The following is an 18590-nucleotide window of genomic DNA, read 5'->3' on the forward strand; positions in this document are numbered from 1 at the left end:
ATCAGAGAGGTAAGATTGGATTTCAGCCTCTGTTAGACCATTGAGCAGCCTGGTGTAAATTACACCACGGGAAGAATTGAAGATTCCATGGGCCTCAACATGAATAGGGTAGCCTTGGAGAAGCAAGGAAGCAAGCAGTTGTGCTCGAGAATCAGAAGCAGTCTCCAAAAGCAAAGTGGCATTCCATAAACGAGAGCAGGATTTCACAGGGCCAGCAATTGCATCAACACCTTTCTGAATAACAAACAGATTTACTGTGGCAAAGGACCGACTGTCTTCAGTACATGAGACCTTAGGGACTGTGGTGCAGCGGCAAGGGTCTCCGAATCAGTAGCCTAATTACATTTACATTTCATAGACGTTGATTGGGAAGATGATTGAAGCATTGTGAGAAAATCCCCATGATTGACAGTGTCTCCAATGGCACGCTCCTTCCAACTGGGGGCTCCCTTCACAAGAGGGCGCACCCACCTTAGGCGATTGTTCACATCTCAGGCCACACCTCCCAAACATCTGACAGATGGACCAATCAGCAATTTGGGAAGGTTGCAGTTCAGGCAATCACCCCTCCCTGGGCCTTTGCCTGTACCAGGGTGTATGTGCAAACCCTACCTGTCGACCTGGGGCTGGGAATGACACGGTACCCAGTCACCAGTTACACGTCAGAGGCATTGGTCGGCCTTCAGGAGCGCACACGGAGGAAGAAGAAAAAGAGGAACCTGGAACGTTGAGGCAGAGGAATGAGAGGAGAAGGGAAGCAAAGAAAGGAAAAGAGAGCAAAAAACAAAAGTGAGACTACTCGTACCTCAGTGACAGACAACGCAGAACATTCCCAATAACATCCTAGACATGTTCCCAGTTGAAGTGGAAAAGAATAGAATGAGCATATATGAGATAACATAATGATGATATAATATATATGATGATGTAAGACATCTGATATAGATATGCAGCACAGATGGGGGAAAAATGCCTCAATGACAGGGGCCCCATGGTAGCCAAGTATGAACACGCCAAAGAGTGGTGAGTTCCCTGGGGGGGAGTGGGTTGGTTGGTTGGTTGGTTTGAAAGGGGGGAAACAGACCAAACTGCTTGGTCATCGGTCCCTTTTTCCTATTGTAACAATTCCACAAGGGAAAGAATAAAACAAACAAGATATACAGCACAATACCGAAAGGAAGGAAAAACCACAAGAATGACAGAAGAGCAGCGAACACTGCAAGGAACACGATAGGACAAGAAAAACACAGACACAAGAAACAGATAGAAGAAAGTAAAAGAGGAGAGCAGGTTGGTTAACCATGAAAATAAAAGAATAAGCCAGCCACTCTGCAACACATTAAAACCTCCACCCTAAAAGCACTAGGGTGAAGGACGGTGAAGGACACTGAAGGACAAAGGACATGCACTAAAATTTAGATCAAATGATAAAACCCACCCTCACGTATAAAATGTAAAACCAAATCAGCCGATGAGGTGTTGTCTGCTAAAATTAATGATAACGAGTCCAGTAACCGAAGGCGATCTCTCAGGGCAGCCAAGCTAGGACAGTGCAAAAGAATATGGAATATGGGCCGCTGTCAACCAGGTGCCGCACTGACACTCAGGTGGGTCTTCACAGCACAGGAGGTAGCTGTGGGTCGACCAAGTGTGACCAATTATGCGGAGCTGGCAGAGAACCACAGAGTCCCTGCGAGAGGCCCGCATGGAGGACTTCCACACATTCGCAGTCTCCTCAATGGCACGTAGTTTGTTGTGTGTACTGAGAATGTCATTCCGTCTCTCAAAGCTGAAAAACCTTGGGGCATAATAATGAACTCAGGTCAATTATTGGAATGCTGATCTCCATAAGCAGTTTCTGTGTAGCCTGTCAGCAAGTTCATTGCCTGGGATTCCAACGTGATCTGGGGTCCACACAAACACCACTAAATGACTGGATTGTTCCAGACCATAGATGGACTCCTGGGATGGTCGCTACCAAAGGATGACAAGGGTAGCACTGGTTGATAGCTTGTAGACTGCTCAAGGAGTCAGTACAGGGAAGAAATGACTCCCCAGGGCATGAATGGATGTGTTCAAGAGAACGAAATGTAGCCATCGAGCAAGGAATGCTGTTCAATATGGCCTCCTTGAATGTAGGCAAAGCCAACATGACCATCAGCCATCGAGCCATTGGTGTAAACCTCTTCAGAGCCCCAGAACATGTCAAGAATCAAAGAATAGAGGGGAAGTGGCAGCAGAGAGCCGCAGGGGGTACCAGAGTCCTTAGGGCCATGCAAAAGGTCCTGGCAAAGCTTCGGTCGAGGTTTACACCATGGAGATGTATGTGACTGGACCTCAAATGGAAGTGGTAAAGGAAAGGACTCCAGCTCAGACAGAAGTGATCGGACGCGAACCGCAATTGTGAGCCTTGACCTGGGCCGCCGATGTGGGAGATGAACTGCGGTGGTTGGGAAAACGAGACAGTAATTCGGATGCACAGGAGAATTATGAATGTGTGCAACATGAGTGGTGGGCAGTTGTGTATGTCTAACCTTCAATGGAGGGACTCCGGCCTCCACCAGGACACTGGTCACAGGACTCGTCCTAAAAGGTACCGTTGCTAGTCGAACACCACAGTGGTGCACTGGATTGAGTAAAAGCAATGGCGAGGGTGCCGCTGAACCATAAACCATACTCCCATAGTCAAGGTGGGATCTAACAAGGGCTCTGTAGAGCTGCAGCAGCGTATAGCGATCTGCACCCCAGTTGGTGTTGCTCAGGCAGTGGAGGGCATTAAGGTTTCGCCAGCACTTCCGCTTAAGCTGATGAAGGCAAGGAAGCCAAGACAATCGGGCATCAAAAACCAGCCTAAGAATCGATATGTCTCTACTGCAGTGAGTGGATCATCATTAAGGTAAAGTTCTGGTTCCGGATGAACAGTACGACACACAACTTTGCAGCTGAAAACTGGAAGCTGTGGGCTAGAGCCCATGACTGTGCCTTGTGGATGGCTCCCTGTGGGCGTCGCTCAGCAATACCAGTACTGGAGCAGCAGTATAAAATACAGAAGTCGTCTGCATACAGAGGTGAGACAGACGGCCCTACAGCTGCTGCTAGGATGTTAATGGCCACTAAAGTAGAGATACACTCAATACAGAGCCCTGCAGGACCCCATTCTCCTGAATACTGGAGGGGGGGGACTATGGTAAGCACCAACCTGGACACGGAAAGTATGGAGTGACAGGACATTCTGGATAAAAATCAGGAGCAGGCACCAGAGACCCCACTCGCACAACGCGGCAAGGATATGATATCGCCAGGTCACTTCGTAAGCTTTTTGTAAATCAAGAAAGACAGCAACTAAGTGTTAGCATCTGGAAAAGGCTCCTCGGATGGCACATTTGAGGGACACAAGATTATCTGTGGTAGAGTGACCCTTGCAAAAACTGCCCTGGCATGGAACCAGTAGGCTGCATGACTCCAATACCCAACCCAACTGCCGACATACCATACGTTCCAGCAGCTTACAAAGAACGGTGAGGTTGATGGGCCAATAGCAATCCACATCAAGCAGGTTTTTAAAGGTTTGCGCACCGGAATGATGGTGCTCTCTCCCACCATTGGGATAGAAAGATGCCATCACACCAGATCCAGTTGAATATGCGGAGGATATGTCGCTTGTAGTCAGATGAGAGATGTTTAATCATCTGGCTGTGGATCTGATCTGGCCCAGGAGCTGAGTTGGGGCAATGTGCAAGGGGGCTGAGGAGCTCTCACTCTGTAAATGGGGCATTATATGATTTAATGTGGCATGTAGTGAACAAGAGGACTTCCCCTTCCATGCGCTGTTTGAGAGTGCAAAAGGCTGGGGAGTAATCCTCAGATGCAGAGGCTCGAGCTTATAGATCAGCAAAGTGCTCGGCAATCACATTTGTGTTGGTAGATAACACACCATCGATGGTAACACCAGGGGTACTTGGGATTGGTACCCAAAAACAAGTCTGATCTTCATCCAGACTTGGGAAGGTGACGTATGGCACCCAATGGTCAAGACATACCTCTCCCAACACTCCTGTTTCTGTCTTTTTAGAAGCTGGCTAACGCAGGCATGGAGCCATTTAAAAGCTACTAGGTGCTCCAGAGTGGGATGCTGCTTATGCTGCTGTAGAGCCTCCCAATGCTCAGTACCACCAAGATACTGTCTTTCACCGGGGGCACCCTAGGGAACAAGGGACCGCGTTTTCTGCTGCAGAAATGATCATTCTAGTGACCCACTGAACCACAACATCGATGGTACCATGTGGAGGAGAGTCAATGGTGACAGCAGAGGTGAAAGCTTCACAGTCTGTCTTGTTTAGAGCCAATACGGGTAGGCATCCTTGGGCATGACACCGGGGAGTAACAGGAAGAGAGGTAAGTGGCCACTACCACACAAATCATCATGGACGCTCCAGTGGACAGATGGGAGAAATCCTGGGCTGCAAATTGATAAATCAATGGCCAAGTAAATGCCATGAACCACACTAAAATGTCTGGGAACCCCAGTATTTAGGAGGCAGAGGTCGAGCTGAGACCTCTCTACCTCAAGCAGTAAGCATGGTACCATGCAACAAGGGGTTATGGGCATTAAAACCTCTCAAAAGTAGGAAATGTTTAAGGAGTTGATGAATCAGTGCAGCTAAGACGTTCAGGGTACCACACTATCTGGAGGAAGATATACATTGGAGACAGTTATTTCCTGTGTCGTCCTTATAATGACAGACACAACTTCAAGAGGAGTGTCAAGGGGCACAGGTTCACTACAGACTGAGTTCAGGACATAGACACAAACTCCACCTGACCCTCTATTATATCCATTACGTTTCTTGTGATATCCTCTATAGCCGCAGAGGGCAGAGGTCCACATTGCCGGGAAACAGGTTTCCTGGAGGGCAATGCAGAAAGCAAGTGTAAAGCTTAACAATTGCCACAGCTCAGCCATATGGTGGAAAAAACCGCAGCAATTCCACTGGAGGATGACATTATCATGAGGCACGGAAGGCATGAAACCCTCAATGAGGCAGTATACGAATCAGGGTCACCTGCTGACACCAACTTAGTTCCTGAGCAGTCTATGTCCATTGTGTCTGAGGGTCTTGCGAGATCTAGGTCCTCAGTGGATTCCAGTGTCTCCACCTCATCCTCAGACGCAGGGCTTATAGGTAGCGGATGTGTGCATGCCACTGCAGTTTCCTTGTTCTTTTGGGTATTCTTTTTGGATTTCTCTCACTGCTGCTTACGTTTCTCTGGCTGGGAGGGCTGCTTTGATTCAGTCACCAGGACTCAGCAGGGTTTATACGTGGACAAGGAAAAAAAATTCCCGGATTTTTCCCAAATTTCCCGGTTGAAAATACACTTTTTCAATGTTAAATGACAGTATACTTTTCCTCGGCACTGTGAAACTTATCAATCCTTAGAATGTTTATGGTTTTCTATACAGACGTAGTATTTGCCAGCACTTTAGAAAACGAAACCCAGGGGGGAAAAAACAAGTTTTGGAAAGATCTTTGATGTGCAGCAACATGTATGCTGCATTTCTTCATTTTACGGAGGTATAAATTCGAATTCCACCAAACACTGCATGTTATTTCCGAAGCAATGAATTAGAGATTGCGGCACGCTTTTGTAAGCCAGTCATAGCTCATGTCACGTGATCTCAGCACTTGATGACAGCACAGGACACGTAGTGTAGTCAACCAATAGCAAGATCACTCTTAAGTAGCGCGAACACACAAAAAGAAAAGTTAATGGTTTAAATTAATATACATAGTTTTGCTAGAAGAAAAACAAAGCTTTCACAAATAATATTAGTCTCTAAGATTAATAAGCTGCAAGAGAAGCTAAGCTTCCACATATAATGATGATCATTTTGCACATGTTACACTTTAAGATACATCACACATATGTGCCAGTAAAATTTTTAATAATGACGTAAATGTCTGATCTTCTGGGCTCGGAATTCTTCTAGATGGTTGTCCTCAAAGAGTTGATTTTTAAATGAGAGTCAAACGCTATGTGATTTTAGAAATTCATCGTACATTCTCACACATAGTTCATCTTACGTCAAAGGAAATTTACTTTGAAAGTAACACTTTTCAAACCACCATTCACAATTTCCCGTGACTTGTTAGAAATTGGTTTGTTTCGGCAGTCGCCAGAGAGCGCCAGATAACAGGTGTCACTGCGCCTGCACAGTTACGATGACACAGGAAGCCCGCATGTTCGTATGTGTAAAATATTAAACGATCTTGCATTATGTCATAACAGAAACAAGACATCAAAGGATACTTCAGGAGCATCGGAATTTCGTGAACTATACTAAAATGCATAATTCGGCTTAAAGTGCACAATCGTATGTCCAGATTCGGATGTAAATTTTCTTGAGTACCAGTACTGTACTATCTCACATTTGGTTACTGATTATGGCATAATGCCATACGAGCTAGAAGATGGAAAACATGCACTTGAAATGCAGCGAACAGTTAAAACTTGCCAACAGTGTGAAATTAAACACTTCGTTTCAAATAAACTGACTGCCTCAGCGCAAAAGATTAATACAAGCCAAATCTCTTTAGCAAACCAACAAAAAAAGTCCTTGTTCTGCAAGGTGATTAATGCTTGACAGTCAGAAAGGTGGAAATAAAACCTGAAACTAACAACATATTTTAGCCTTCCATAATTATGAAATAAGTTTTGTTTTCATTTAATGTGAGAGCAATAAACGAAGGGGAAACAGCAAAATCACTAAACGTAAACATAGGTCACATGGAGACAACCCACCTCCCCACTACAACTCTGACTGCTCTGTGCATCAGCCCTGAATCTACAATATTTCCAAACCAGAGCAATTTAGAAAGTGGCGTCCAGCCACACATCTTTAACCAGAAGCGGGAGAAGGTACTACTCATAGGCAACTCAACTGCACATGCGCAAGAGTCTGCCCGCAACTGCTCAAATGAATCAAATGTAAACAGCTGTCATGTCACGCTCATCGGAGGCAATTTGTTATTAGGAAGCACTGCATATTCTTCCTAAAGCCTTTGACACACTTTGGTTGGCAGACGCTTGTATGAGCACTGTGTTTTGTTGTTGTATATGGTGCATTTCCTTTGCAACTTAAGTTTTATTTTCGTTTTTTTTTTTTTTTCCCTCTCGTTCATGTTTTTTCTGTTGCAGCATTATTCTGCAGAATTGGGATACAGTAATATCCTTCATTAGAGTATTGGTACTTACCTGTCAAAATCACAAAAATTTAACTGGTAACTAAAACAAGGAAAAGTTCACGGAATTCTAAAAAATTCCCGGATTTTTCCAGGTTTTCTCCTGGACGAAGAAATTCCCGGGTTTTTCCTGTATCTCCCAGGTCATATACACCCTGCTGAGGAGAAACATGAAGCCCTATGACCAGCTGCTTTTGGGCACTTCAGACACTGGTGGGTGTCATCTTTCCCACTAGTAGAGACCTGGAAAGGGAGGGACCCAAAGGACCCCTTCCTAGTGAGAAGAGCCGAAGAAGACTTAAGCTTCTCTGGCTGAGAAGTGGAGACTAATGTCCCCGATGGTTGAGGGGGGGCACTGCTCCCAAGATAGGTGATGCAGAAGCAACACGCAGGGAAGTGCTCCCCAGCATCAAGGGGACAGGTGTGGTCTTATGGCTCAGAGTCAACTGGAATTGACTGAACAGATGGGGCTAGAACTGTTCTCATAGTGGCGAAGTAAGAAGATGTCATAGGTACAGGATGCAGCAGGTCAAATTTCCTCTTAGCCTCAGTGTAGGTCAGTCAATCCAGGGTCTTGTATTCCATGACTTTCTGTTCCTTCTGGAGAATCCTGCAGTCTGGTGGGCAAGGGGAATGGTGCTCCCCACAGTTGACACAGATAAGAGGCGGGGCACATGAAGTATTGGGATGTGATGGGAGTCCACAGTTGTGACATATTATGCTGGAAGTACATTGGGAAGACATATACCCGAACTTCCAGCACATAAAGCATCGCATCAGCGGAGGGATATATGGCTTGACATCACACCAGTATACCATCAACTTTACCTTCTCAGGTATGTGTCATCCTCAAAGGCCAAGATGAAGGCACCCGTGACTACCTAATTATCCTTTGGACCCCTATGTACGTGCTGGATGAAATGAACTCCTCATCACTCTAAGTTGGCGCACAGCTCATCATCAGACTGCAAAAGAAGATCTGTATGAAATATAATACCCTGGTGTGATGGAAACACAAAATCCACCGGCTTGACACAGGCGAGTACTGCCCATTACTGGGCAGAGGATGCTGTTTTTATTATGACTGACCCTGATTGCATTTTGGACAATCCTGTCAACTTCCCCAACTTGTCCTCTAAACGCTCCACAAAAAAAAACTGAGGCCCCATCAGATCTCGCATACGAGGTACAGGGGGGAGTAAGATCCACTGCCATCCTTAGCCTGGAGTTCCTCCCATGGTGTGGCCAGGGAGGGGAACGATTTGGGGTCATACTTCTTCACACTGTAGCTAAGACCTCGACCGCTTAGAGACTGCTGGCATTGGGCCAGCAGCAAGAGATGACATAGTACGCTTCCTTGCGTGTCATCTGCCCTGATGCCACCCACTGTGACCAGGGGCCCTCCCTACAGGCACTACCCAACCACAGCAAAGGCCACCTGTCAGGATTGCCACTGCCGGAGACCCGATGCCCCAGGGTGTTGGGCATCTACTCCTTGGTATTAGTGGGGAGTTAACAGTGCAGGCATCAGCAGAGCAATGCCTGTGTAGGCAGGAGGCTGCAACCAACAGGGTACATGGCGGCCCCACCACAACGGACTGGCTACCGTGCTGGATATCAAGTGCAAACAAGTCCATTATCATCATCAGTGCAAAAAACGATACTACACAGTCTATGGGGGAAAATGCACCCAGGAGGGTGCCCTCGCCCAACAGCTGGAGAATGGCCACAAGTGGAGATCCACGTCAACGAAGGATGCGAGAGGTCTCAGTGCAAGATGCACCATGTGAGGCGCCCTTCCCCAATTGACTTGCTCTTCAGAAAAATTTGGAAGAATGAAGGTCAAACCCTACATGGGACCATCACATTAAGACTGAAACATGTGAGACTCCTTTAGTCACCCCTTACAACAGGAAGGAATACCTCAGGCCTACTGTAACCCCTGAACGAGCAGGGGGGATAGAGGGGGGCAGGGTGGGGGAGAGAGGGGGGCAGGGCAGGGGAGAGAGGGGGGCAGGGTGGGGGAGAGAGGGGGTCATGGCGGGGGAGAGTGGGGGGTAGGGGGGGTCAACTAAGTACAAATCACTGTATGCATGAAAAACCACAGTTATTCAATTATAGAACTAACTTGTTCCACAAGATAGCAAGAGGTCACAATTGTGAGCCACAGGATACTAAAATAACTTACTAACTAGCTTCATCATGTATTGCAGCAGCAACAGTTCTGTGGCTTACACTGTGGTTAAGGAGGAAGAATTATCGTGACTTATGATCAGAAACACTAGACTATTGGTTCCATTACAAACTGAAATACAATGAAAAAAAGTATTCTTCTGCAGACACTGAAAACGAAAATTGAAAATATCAGGCATTGTGTCAAATGTACTTCAAAAGCAAGTGAGCAATATTTGAGTAGTTCCACCATACTATCTAAAATGGATAGTTAAATTGCTGTAATTTTGTTTTAAGGTTTAATTTTCATGTGTATTTTTTAGACTAATTTTGTATGAAATAAGATAATGAAAATTTGTAACATATAACTATATTAGTTGGAAGACACTACATCTGATAATACAGGCTCTACAAGTATAGTTTTGTAAACTTACTGTTCACTTCTTAGAGCTACTTTTAATCATAATTACAAATACCCTGCTCCAACTTTTACATTTTCAATAAGCAAAACTTGAAGTATGGACTAATATTTTACTGCACTTCAACTTCAACTGGAAGGGATTTTCGGCTGCAGCCATGCTCGAACGGGAGTAAGATTCAAAAGTCAAGATCCTAAAACATGTTGGGCTGGCTAGTGACCTACAGCCAACTGTCCTGTCCACCTGCCAGATTATCCCAGAAGCAACCCGCGATGGCTCCACACTGCATCTTGACCACGCAAACACACAGTCCTTACCAGTCCAATTGGCTGCATCCTACTGTGTATTTCAGAACCTCCACTTTCATATCTTACTCCCGTTCAGGCATGATCGAAGCCGAGAATGCTTACCAGTCAGAGGAGGAAGGTACAGCAGTATACATAGAGGGTGGTCAGAAACAGTCTGAAAAGCTCATAAGGATGTTGCAGGGCAGACTAAGAAACAACTGTTAAGGAAAAAATTCAATATGTTGCACCATTTCTGAGTTAATTAGCATTGAAGTTAGCCCTTATGGCCATTACGTGGGCAAATTCAAGCAGTCCACCAGAAACAGTAGCCAAATGTGTTCATTGTTTTCCTGAAACCAAACAAGAGAGGGATACAAAAATTGGACAATGGTAGTAAGGATTGAAGCTGAGCCAAAGGCTGAGCCGTCTCGTGCAATATCATCTATGCTATGAGAAACACTGAGACTAACTGCATCTGGCTTGTCGTTTGAATTTGCACATGCTATGGCTTGATTGGCTAACTTCAGTGCTAATTTACTTGGAAATAGTGCAAGATATTCAATTTTTTTCTTAACAATTATTTCTCAACACAATCTACCCTGCAACAACACCCTTACAAGTTTTACAGGTTTTCAGCTTTGAATTTGTGCTTTCAGGCCTTAATTTTTGTATGGAAGCATATTGTAGTCAGGGGTATTAACACAAATTTTCTAAACACCACTTCCTCCATTTCAAAATTCAGGTGTATACTGTTCTAATCAAACAATTTGTCGCTTCCATTTGGACCAACTCGCCTTATGGTAGACAATCATATGTTTATCTACATATTTGCAACCAAACCTCCAGAGATGTTTGTTAATATTCTCATATTTTCGGGGCCAAGTCATGCGATAATGTTTGAACGATATTTCTGTCATTTGACTGTATAAACTCCTTTTTTTGAAAACATGTTTGTTACCTGTCTGCCGAACATTTTTGTGACTTTGTGCTTATCTTCATTCTGGGACACCCAGTTGAATATATCTTGATGATGACTTCATTAACAAAATCCAATTATACCAAACAATGTTGCACTTGATATAGCTTAAGGCCAAAATCATGATATATCTGTTCAAGATGTAACATTTATGAATTACTCATTAAAATATCCAAACAACATTTACAAATTTTAAGTAGATGACTATGTTTCAACTTAAGCTAATGCCTATGAAATTTATTTGGAGGCAATGGCATGAAATAACATCAATATAAATTTTGACTCAGTAGTCAACGGCCTTGACACAGTGGTAGCACCAGTTCCTGTCAGATCACCGAAGTTAAGTGCTGTCAGGCTGGGCTAGCACTTGGACGAGTGACTATCCGGTCTGCTGAGTGCTGTTGGCAAGCAGAGTGCACTCAGCCCTTGTGAGGCAAACTGAGGAGCTACTTATCGAGATTTAGCGGTTCTGGTCTCATAAACTGACATACAGCTGGGAGAACAGTGTGCTGACCACATGCCCCTCCATACCCACATCCAGTGACGCCTGTGGGTTGAGGACGACACAGTGGCTGGTCAGTACCACTGGGCCTTATGACCCGTTCGGGTGGAGTACATTTAGTTTACATGATAAACACACTCCTCTGAAACCTGTATGAGACAAACTACACCATGGCTTAAACACCTTATGAGTATCAGACACAGTTCACAGAACACAAAAACTGCACCCGACCTGTGACAACTATATGGAACCAATATGGAACCAATCTACTCAAACTGTAAGAAATTAAAAACTCATTGCTTACATATGCTCATTCATTAATTGAGGACATTCGCAGATCCACCATCCTGTGGCAAAATCTACAGAGTGTAGGAATAGACAAATCTAAAGCTGAACCCCTAACTCCTGTCAAGGTCCAAAATTAGTATTTCATCACACTGATGCCCTTACTTGACCAACAAAACAGCACAAACATCCAGTTCCCTGAATAATCCCTCGGTTGGTGTGAACTAAACATTTTTCTTCATTATGCAGCCTTCAATACCGCAAGAAATCAATTGCGCAGATTTGTTTGAAAGCTGCTGGACATGATTATATTACAATGCAAATGAACTACATCATTTTCTAGCCCACTAATGTCCAAATTAATGGACATATTTCACTACTCTCTGACTTCCAGCATCTATCCGACAGCCTGGAAGCAGGAACTTATACACTGTAGTAACAAAAGTCGTGTGATACCTCCTAATATTGTGTTGGACCTGCTTTTGTCCAGCATAGTCCAAGAACTCTATGTGGCATGGACTCAACAAGTCATTGGAAGTCCCCTGTAGAGATATTGAGCCATGCTACTTCTACAGATGCCCGTAACTGCAAAACTGTTGCCTGTACAGGATCCTGTGCGTGAACTGATCTCCCCATTATTCATTATTATGGAATTAATGGTGGGTGATCTGAATGGCTACATCATTGACTCAAATTATCCAGAATGTCCTTCAAACCAATCATGAACAATTGTGGTCCAGTGACATGGCACATTGTCATCCATAAAAATGCCATCATTGTTTGTAAACATGAAGTCCATGAATGGCTGCAAATGGTCTCCAAGTAGCCGAACATAACCATGATTGGTTCAGCTGGAACGGAGGACCCAGCCCATTTCACATAAACACAGCCCACACCACTGTGGAGCCATCACCAAATTGCACAATGCCTTATTGAGACAACTTTCGTCCACGGCTTTGTGGGGTCTGCACCACACTTGAACCCTACTCATCTGTCCAGACTACAGTTTTCTAGTAATCTAGCGTGCAATCAATATGGTCACAAACCCAGTAGAGGCACTGTAGGCAATGTCCTGGTGTTAGCAAAGGCACTCTTATCTGTCTTCTGCTGCCACAGCCCATTGACACTAAATTTCTCCGCACTGTCCTAATGGACATGCTCGCCATACATCCCACATTGATTCCTGCAGTTACTTCACACTATGCTGTTTGTCTGTTAGTGTTGACAACTCTATGCAAACACCACTGCTTTCAGTCATTAAGCGAAGGTCATTGGCCACTGTATTGTTCGTAGTGAGAGGTAATGCCTAAAATTTGGTATTCTTGGCACATTCTTGACACCATGGATCTCAGAATACTGAATTCCCTAATGATTTCCAAAATGGGGTGTCCCATGCATCTAGCTCCAACTAGCATTCCGTGTTCAAAGTCTGATAATTCCCGTCGTGCAGCTGTAATCATGTCAGACATCAATTCACATGAATCACCTGAGTACAAATGACAGCATTGCCAATGCACTGTCCATTTATACCTGGTGTACATGATACTGCTGCCATCTGTACTGTGCTTATCGCTATTCCACGACTTTTGTCACCTCATTGTAAAACGATTATCCAAGTTTTTATCTAATGCTTTAGAATGTGTATTTCACAATAAGCTTATGATTACTTATCCTCAATAAATGTTTTAGACGAATGATGGTCAAATTTCTGCAAAAAGTCACAGCCTGATGCCTTTGACACTCTACTTGTCAAACTCACAACCCAAACTTTTTCTTTAAGTGCTATGGAATGGTGCTATTCATTCCTCAAATTGTACAAACAGTGTGGAATAAATGAAGCAAGAATTGACACTGGAAGGGTGTAGTATCAGAAGTACCGCAATAAAGTCCCACAATAATTGTACTGGTGCCATTGCCATCACCTACAGGCTGATAACCTTCAGTTAACTCCAAGTGAAAGTTCAGCATGGAATTTGGTCTAAGCAACTATCAGCCAACAGTGCATCCAGTAATGATAGACACTCTAGGTAGATTAAAAATGCCAACAGAAGTAACTGAGCACAGCCTCCAACCCCATCACAACACCATGCTCCCACAACCAATGGTCCCCAGCATCCATATCTGAGGGGAGGGGATTACCGCATCTCTCATGTAGCCAGACAAACAAATGCAATGTCTCAGCATTGAGCCAGATGTTGATGTGATGTTCACTGAAATATTGAGGTAGAGGTTGTCACTAGGTGGGACAACTAAGACCACTTCATTAAGGGGATAGTTTACACTCACAACAGCATTCTTATAAGTAGGATAATATTTTCCCAAATTTTGATGATTATGAAGTCCCTGTTATTCTTTTTGCTACTGCTTGTGAAATTCATTTTAACATTGAGTACCAACAACTGGTATTTTCTGATAAGCTGCCCAGTTCATTCCACAATTCCAGATATTCTTCACTTTTAGCCAGTGGGGCTTTGTCATCTTTGAAATTTAAGATAGGTATCTAACGCCTCTAAACAACATAATTTATACAGTGCAATTTTGCCTTACATTATTCATAATACGAGCTCATCATTCTTAATTTTCAATTTTTTATTGCTCCCACTCTTAATATGTACAGCACAATAATAAATGATTATTTCCATTGCACATGATATAGCTTTGAAAAGAAAATATCTTTGTAATTAACATTGTGTGAGGAAAGTTTTACAAGTAAGACATTATGGGTAAAAATATGAGACTTTCATTCCTCAACATTCATCACAAATAAAAGCGTAACATTAAAACCATTGCACAACAAACCTTAACCAAAAGCATTGCTGATCCTGGCTTTGAGACAGTAAGTGCAAACTTGAATGCTGCATAAGCTAATACCAATATATTCTCTTGATCCAGAACACGCACTCCAGTTGCATTTGGAGCCATATCACTCAGTATCACATCAGCTGGGCCAAAGTTGTTCAAATGTTCTCTAAGTTTCTTTTGAGTTGTTTGCTCAGTGAAGTCATGACCACCCAGAATGATTGCACCATTGACAGGGTATATAGGCAGACAATCCACAGCAATTACATGTCCCACTGGCTGTTTTTCTTCTGAAACAAAAAGTACAAATATAAAAATCAGTACTCCTCACAAAAATGTGTTTGTTATGTTTTATAATTATGAGAAATTCTGTGGTTTATGGTGTGTAACATGTTTTTATAGCACAAATTAAATTAACACAGTTTCAGCATTGATTGTATATAGCCACTGCAAATTGCAACTCTCATGAGCAAGACAGTTCACTGTAATTTATGCCTCTTATCATTTAGCTCCATACACTGTTTCCTATAAATGACCTTACTGTTACCTGGACTTTACACTGTATCTGTTTGAAGTGTTCTCATTAACTCAACACTGCTTTTTTATGCATTTCATTAAAGTACAAGACTCAATTGGGATTTAACACATTGTATGTTAGAGCAGTGTGTGACAAAGCAAGCTGGGATCTTTTTACTTTCTCTCTTGTTTTGCCATCTGCCTCCTTAAATTCATTTTTTTATTTTTGACTAATTATCATTAACATATGTAAGTATAATCTGCATTTTCATTAAAAGAGAAAGGTTGGCCATCAGTTTTAAAGAATGTAACACAAATCTAGCTTTGAGCTTAGTTTTGTGTATGTCATCAGTTTCCTAATTTATTTGGACTATTCCTAGTTAATATCTTTTGGTAAAGTGTGAAATCATTGATTGTTTCATAACTTAAATTCTACTGTTGATGTGTAAACAAATATAAATTCTGGCATTCTTTAAGTATTTATTTGGCTCTATTTGAAAACATGTTAGCAAAGCCAGCTCTTAATTAATTCCAAAGTAATTATCCATTTTGTCCAAAGTGTTTTTTCTATAACTTTATCTGTTAATTTCATCATTTAAACAAATAATACGGCTTAACTCTCTCGGTAGAAGAAACTGTTAAAGAGAACCGCTTTCTTGGTGTATTCAGTTAATTTAATGAGTTAGGTTTTAATTGCAATTTCTGTAAGTTAAACATCAAACAGTGTATAGTTTCATTAATTATTATTGTGATGATATATAAAGGTCTAATGTTTGGTCCCAAGACAGTCAGTCCACAGTCAATTTTTAGACAAGAAACGCATCTGGTTAGGTCAACAACAATGCATCAACTTAGATGTGAAAGAAGTTTAACACAAATAGGCCATGTGTTACAACAATGACAATGTCTGTTCAATACATACCATATTATTCTGCAAGAACTATGAACTGTGTGGTTAGGTTTTTACTGCTCATAGATATTCAACAGTAAACTATTGTAGCAGTATGCTGATGTTTGCCTGCAACCTATTAATGAGGCTTATCAAAATTTGCCAATAGCTAACTGGTCGTATAACTATAATATTGGGTGGGGGTGGGGGGTGGGATGGGGGGTGGGGGGGTGAACAGTGAAAGTAAAGAAATGTGAAATGCAACTGTCAGCTACATCATTTACAGTAATCAGTGTTGAACTTCCACCCCACATTTTTCAGCCAGTATAACAACGCAATATGTCGACACCAAGGACTATCAATGAAGAAATAAAGCACGCAAACGTTGCAACTGTTTGGGTATCTGCACAGGTACAGAAGTTGCTGATGAATACTTACTCTGCAAATCCTGTCAGTATTTTTATTTTTTTATGGTGGTGATAGCAAATCAAGTTACAACTAGAGCAGTTGTTGCATTATCAAGAACAAGAGAGGCACCAGCAGCAACAACAACAAATAATGTTAATGCAACAAGTTGATAAATAAAAGAACCCAGTGTCATCTCCTACATCAATGTCATTGACAGTTTTGGTAGGTCTAAGGAGACTTGGGAAATTTATTTATGCTTTCCTGCAATTTTGCTGATCCCACCACTGAGTAAGCTTTATTACTGTTTTCTTGCAGTCAATGTTTTAGTGCAAATGGATCCAGAGCCATGATAAACTACTTGAATGAAACTAGTTTACTGCATTGGCTGTTTGTATTGAACCAGATATTACAAGCTCAACCCTGGTTACGAGGTAAACCATTTTATTTTATGGCATTTTCACCTACTGCATACATATCATTTTATCTGTACTTAAATAATGTTTAATTTTTATTTTAGTTTACTGCATATCAGGCCAATGATGCTCTGCCGATGAAATTATATGACTGTAACCGAAAACATGTGCTTAATGGGTCAAATATTGTAAGTGCTCTTTATATTCTGGTGACTATAATCATTGGTTACTTTGTACCTTGTATTCTAATTATGCTTTTCCTATATTTATGCAGCTGTACAGCTGCAATATGTAATATACAAAATGGAAATAAAATAGACATAAAGAACAGCCTGCGTAAAAAGAATTAATTTCTTTCACAAAATTCTTTTAATTATTTGTGTTAAGTGGCACAAAAATTACAGCCACACACTGACTCCAGTAGTAAAAATTCAACCATACTATTGATTTTTTGGCCCAAACTTATGGTCAGCAAATACATCTTAATTGTAATTTAATCAATGTGCTAATAACTGTATGATTAACAGAGTGCTGACCCCCAAGGTCTTAATTGCATATGCAATTTTTTGTGTAATGAATGCAATGTATCCTGCATCTGTTTCGTCATCAGGGCATCAAGTGCCTACTGCATTGATGACATTACCTCAAGTTCAGTAGGGAGCAAGACTAGCTACAGCAACTTTAATGAGAAAGTCAGATTAAATTAGATTAGATTAGATGATTCTCGTGGGTGTGCAACATGTCAGTACCAACAATTCCTAAAATAGAAAGAAACTGGCGAAAGGCTGCCATGTAGACAACAGAATAGTAGTCAGTAATAAGCACCCCATAATTTTAGTATGTGTCACGTAGTTCACTGGCAGTGCCCCCTAACAATTTTGTTCTGGCATGCTGAAGAGTAAGCTTGAAATCAGCATCTGCAAAATAGTTTCAAACTGACTTGGGCACAGCCATGTCACTCATCAATCTGGATGCACATTACGAACTATGCTCACTGCCACTCCTAGCCCCACAGTGGCAATTGACTGTTTATAAAAGTCAATCAGTGCTACCAAGAGGCCAAATCAGCATAGCTAAGTATAAGAATGTTTATAGACCACTAACATTATTAGTGACAGCTTCCCCAATACTTGCAAACATTTTTCGGCTACATGCAATTTTGTTGTTTGGCTTCCAAATCAATGAGCAAGATAAACCACTCTATTTAATGAGCTGCATGTATTGCACAGTTATTTGAATCTTTGTCGGCCTGTGCAAAATTTTTCATTCATGTGTCATTAAAATCCCGAGTCCAGCAACATTTTTGTCATGCTCAAACAATAACTTTCGTAATGCAGATTCTCTCAAAACAGAACTTGATTGATTACATGCCATAAGTGCTGTCACCCCTGCCTTGTCAATCAATGCACTAACCCCCATGATAGTAATTAAAAAATGAATTTTTGGGAGCTTCACAGTCAAGGTTAATGCACAGGATAATACAGATTTATATCTGATTCTGCAACTTGATGACTTGCTGGACAAATAAGATGGAGGCTAGTACTATTCAAAAATCAATTTAGCAGACACATATTTGCATTTGCTGTTAGAAGTGGAAACACAACAAATACCTGCGTTCAATGTAACATTCAGAATCTACAAATATAAAAGATAATTATTTGGAGTCACAACTGCTTCAACTGT

At 42.1% G+C, this 18590-nt stretch overlaps 1 protein-coding gene and 1 long non-coding RNA gene across 5 annotated transcripts in view; one reads left to right on the plus strand and one right to left on the minus strand.

Moving 5' to 3' along the window:
* The window catches only part of LOC126335228 (uncharacterized), a 143084-nt gene that overhangs the window by 101084 nt on the left and 23410 nt on the right, over positions 1–18590 (plus strand). The window contains exons 2-3 of the long non-coding RNA XR_007564826.1: positions 16810–16925; positions 17012–17095. This is a non-coding gene — a long non-coding RNA (uncharacterized LOC126335228). The remainder of the gene's footprint in view (positions 1–16809; positions 16926–17011; positions 17096–18590) is intronic.
* The window catches only part of LOC126335224 (rRNA methyltransferase 2, mitochondrial), a 90574-nt gene that overhangs the window by 22606 nt on the left and 49378 nt on the right, over positions 1–18590 (minus strand). For 3 of the 4 annotated variants that reach the window (XM_049998259.1, XM_049998262.1, XM_049998260.1), the window contains one exon: positions 14682–14971. In XM_049998259.1, coding sequence (XP_049854216.1) covers positions 14682–14971 — 290 coding nt within the window. The remainder of the gene's footprint in view (positions 1–14681; positions 14972–18590) is intronic. The other variant, XM_049998261.1, reaches the window with a different exon arrangement.

The sequence above is a fragment of the Schistocerca gregaria genome, chromosome 2 (genome assembly GCF_023897955.1).
Source record: "Schistocerca gregaria isolate iqSchGreg1 chromosome 2, iqSchGreg1.2, whole genome shotgun sequence".
In the NCBI taxonomy this organism is placed as follows: domain Eukaryota; kingdom Metazoa; phylum Arthropoda; class Insecta; order Orthoptera; family Acrididae; genus Schistocerca; species Schistocerca gregaria.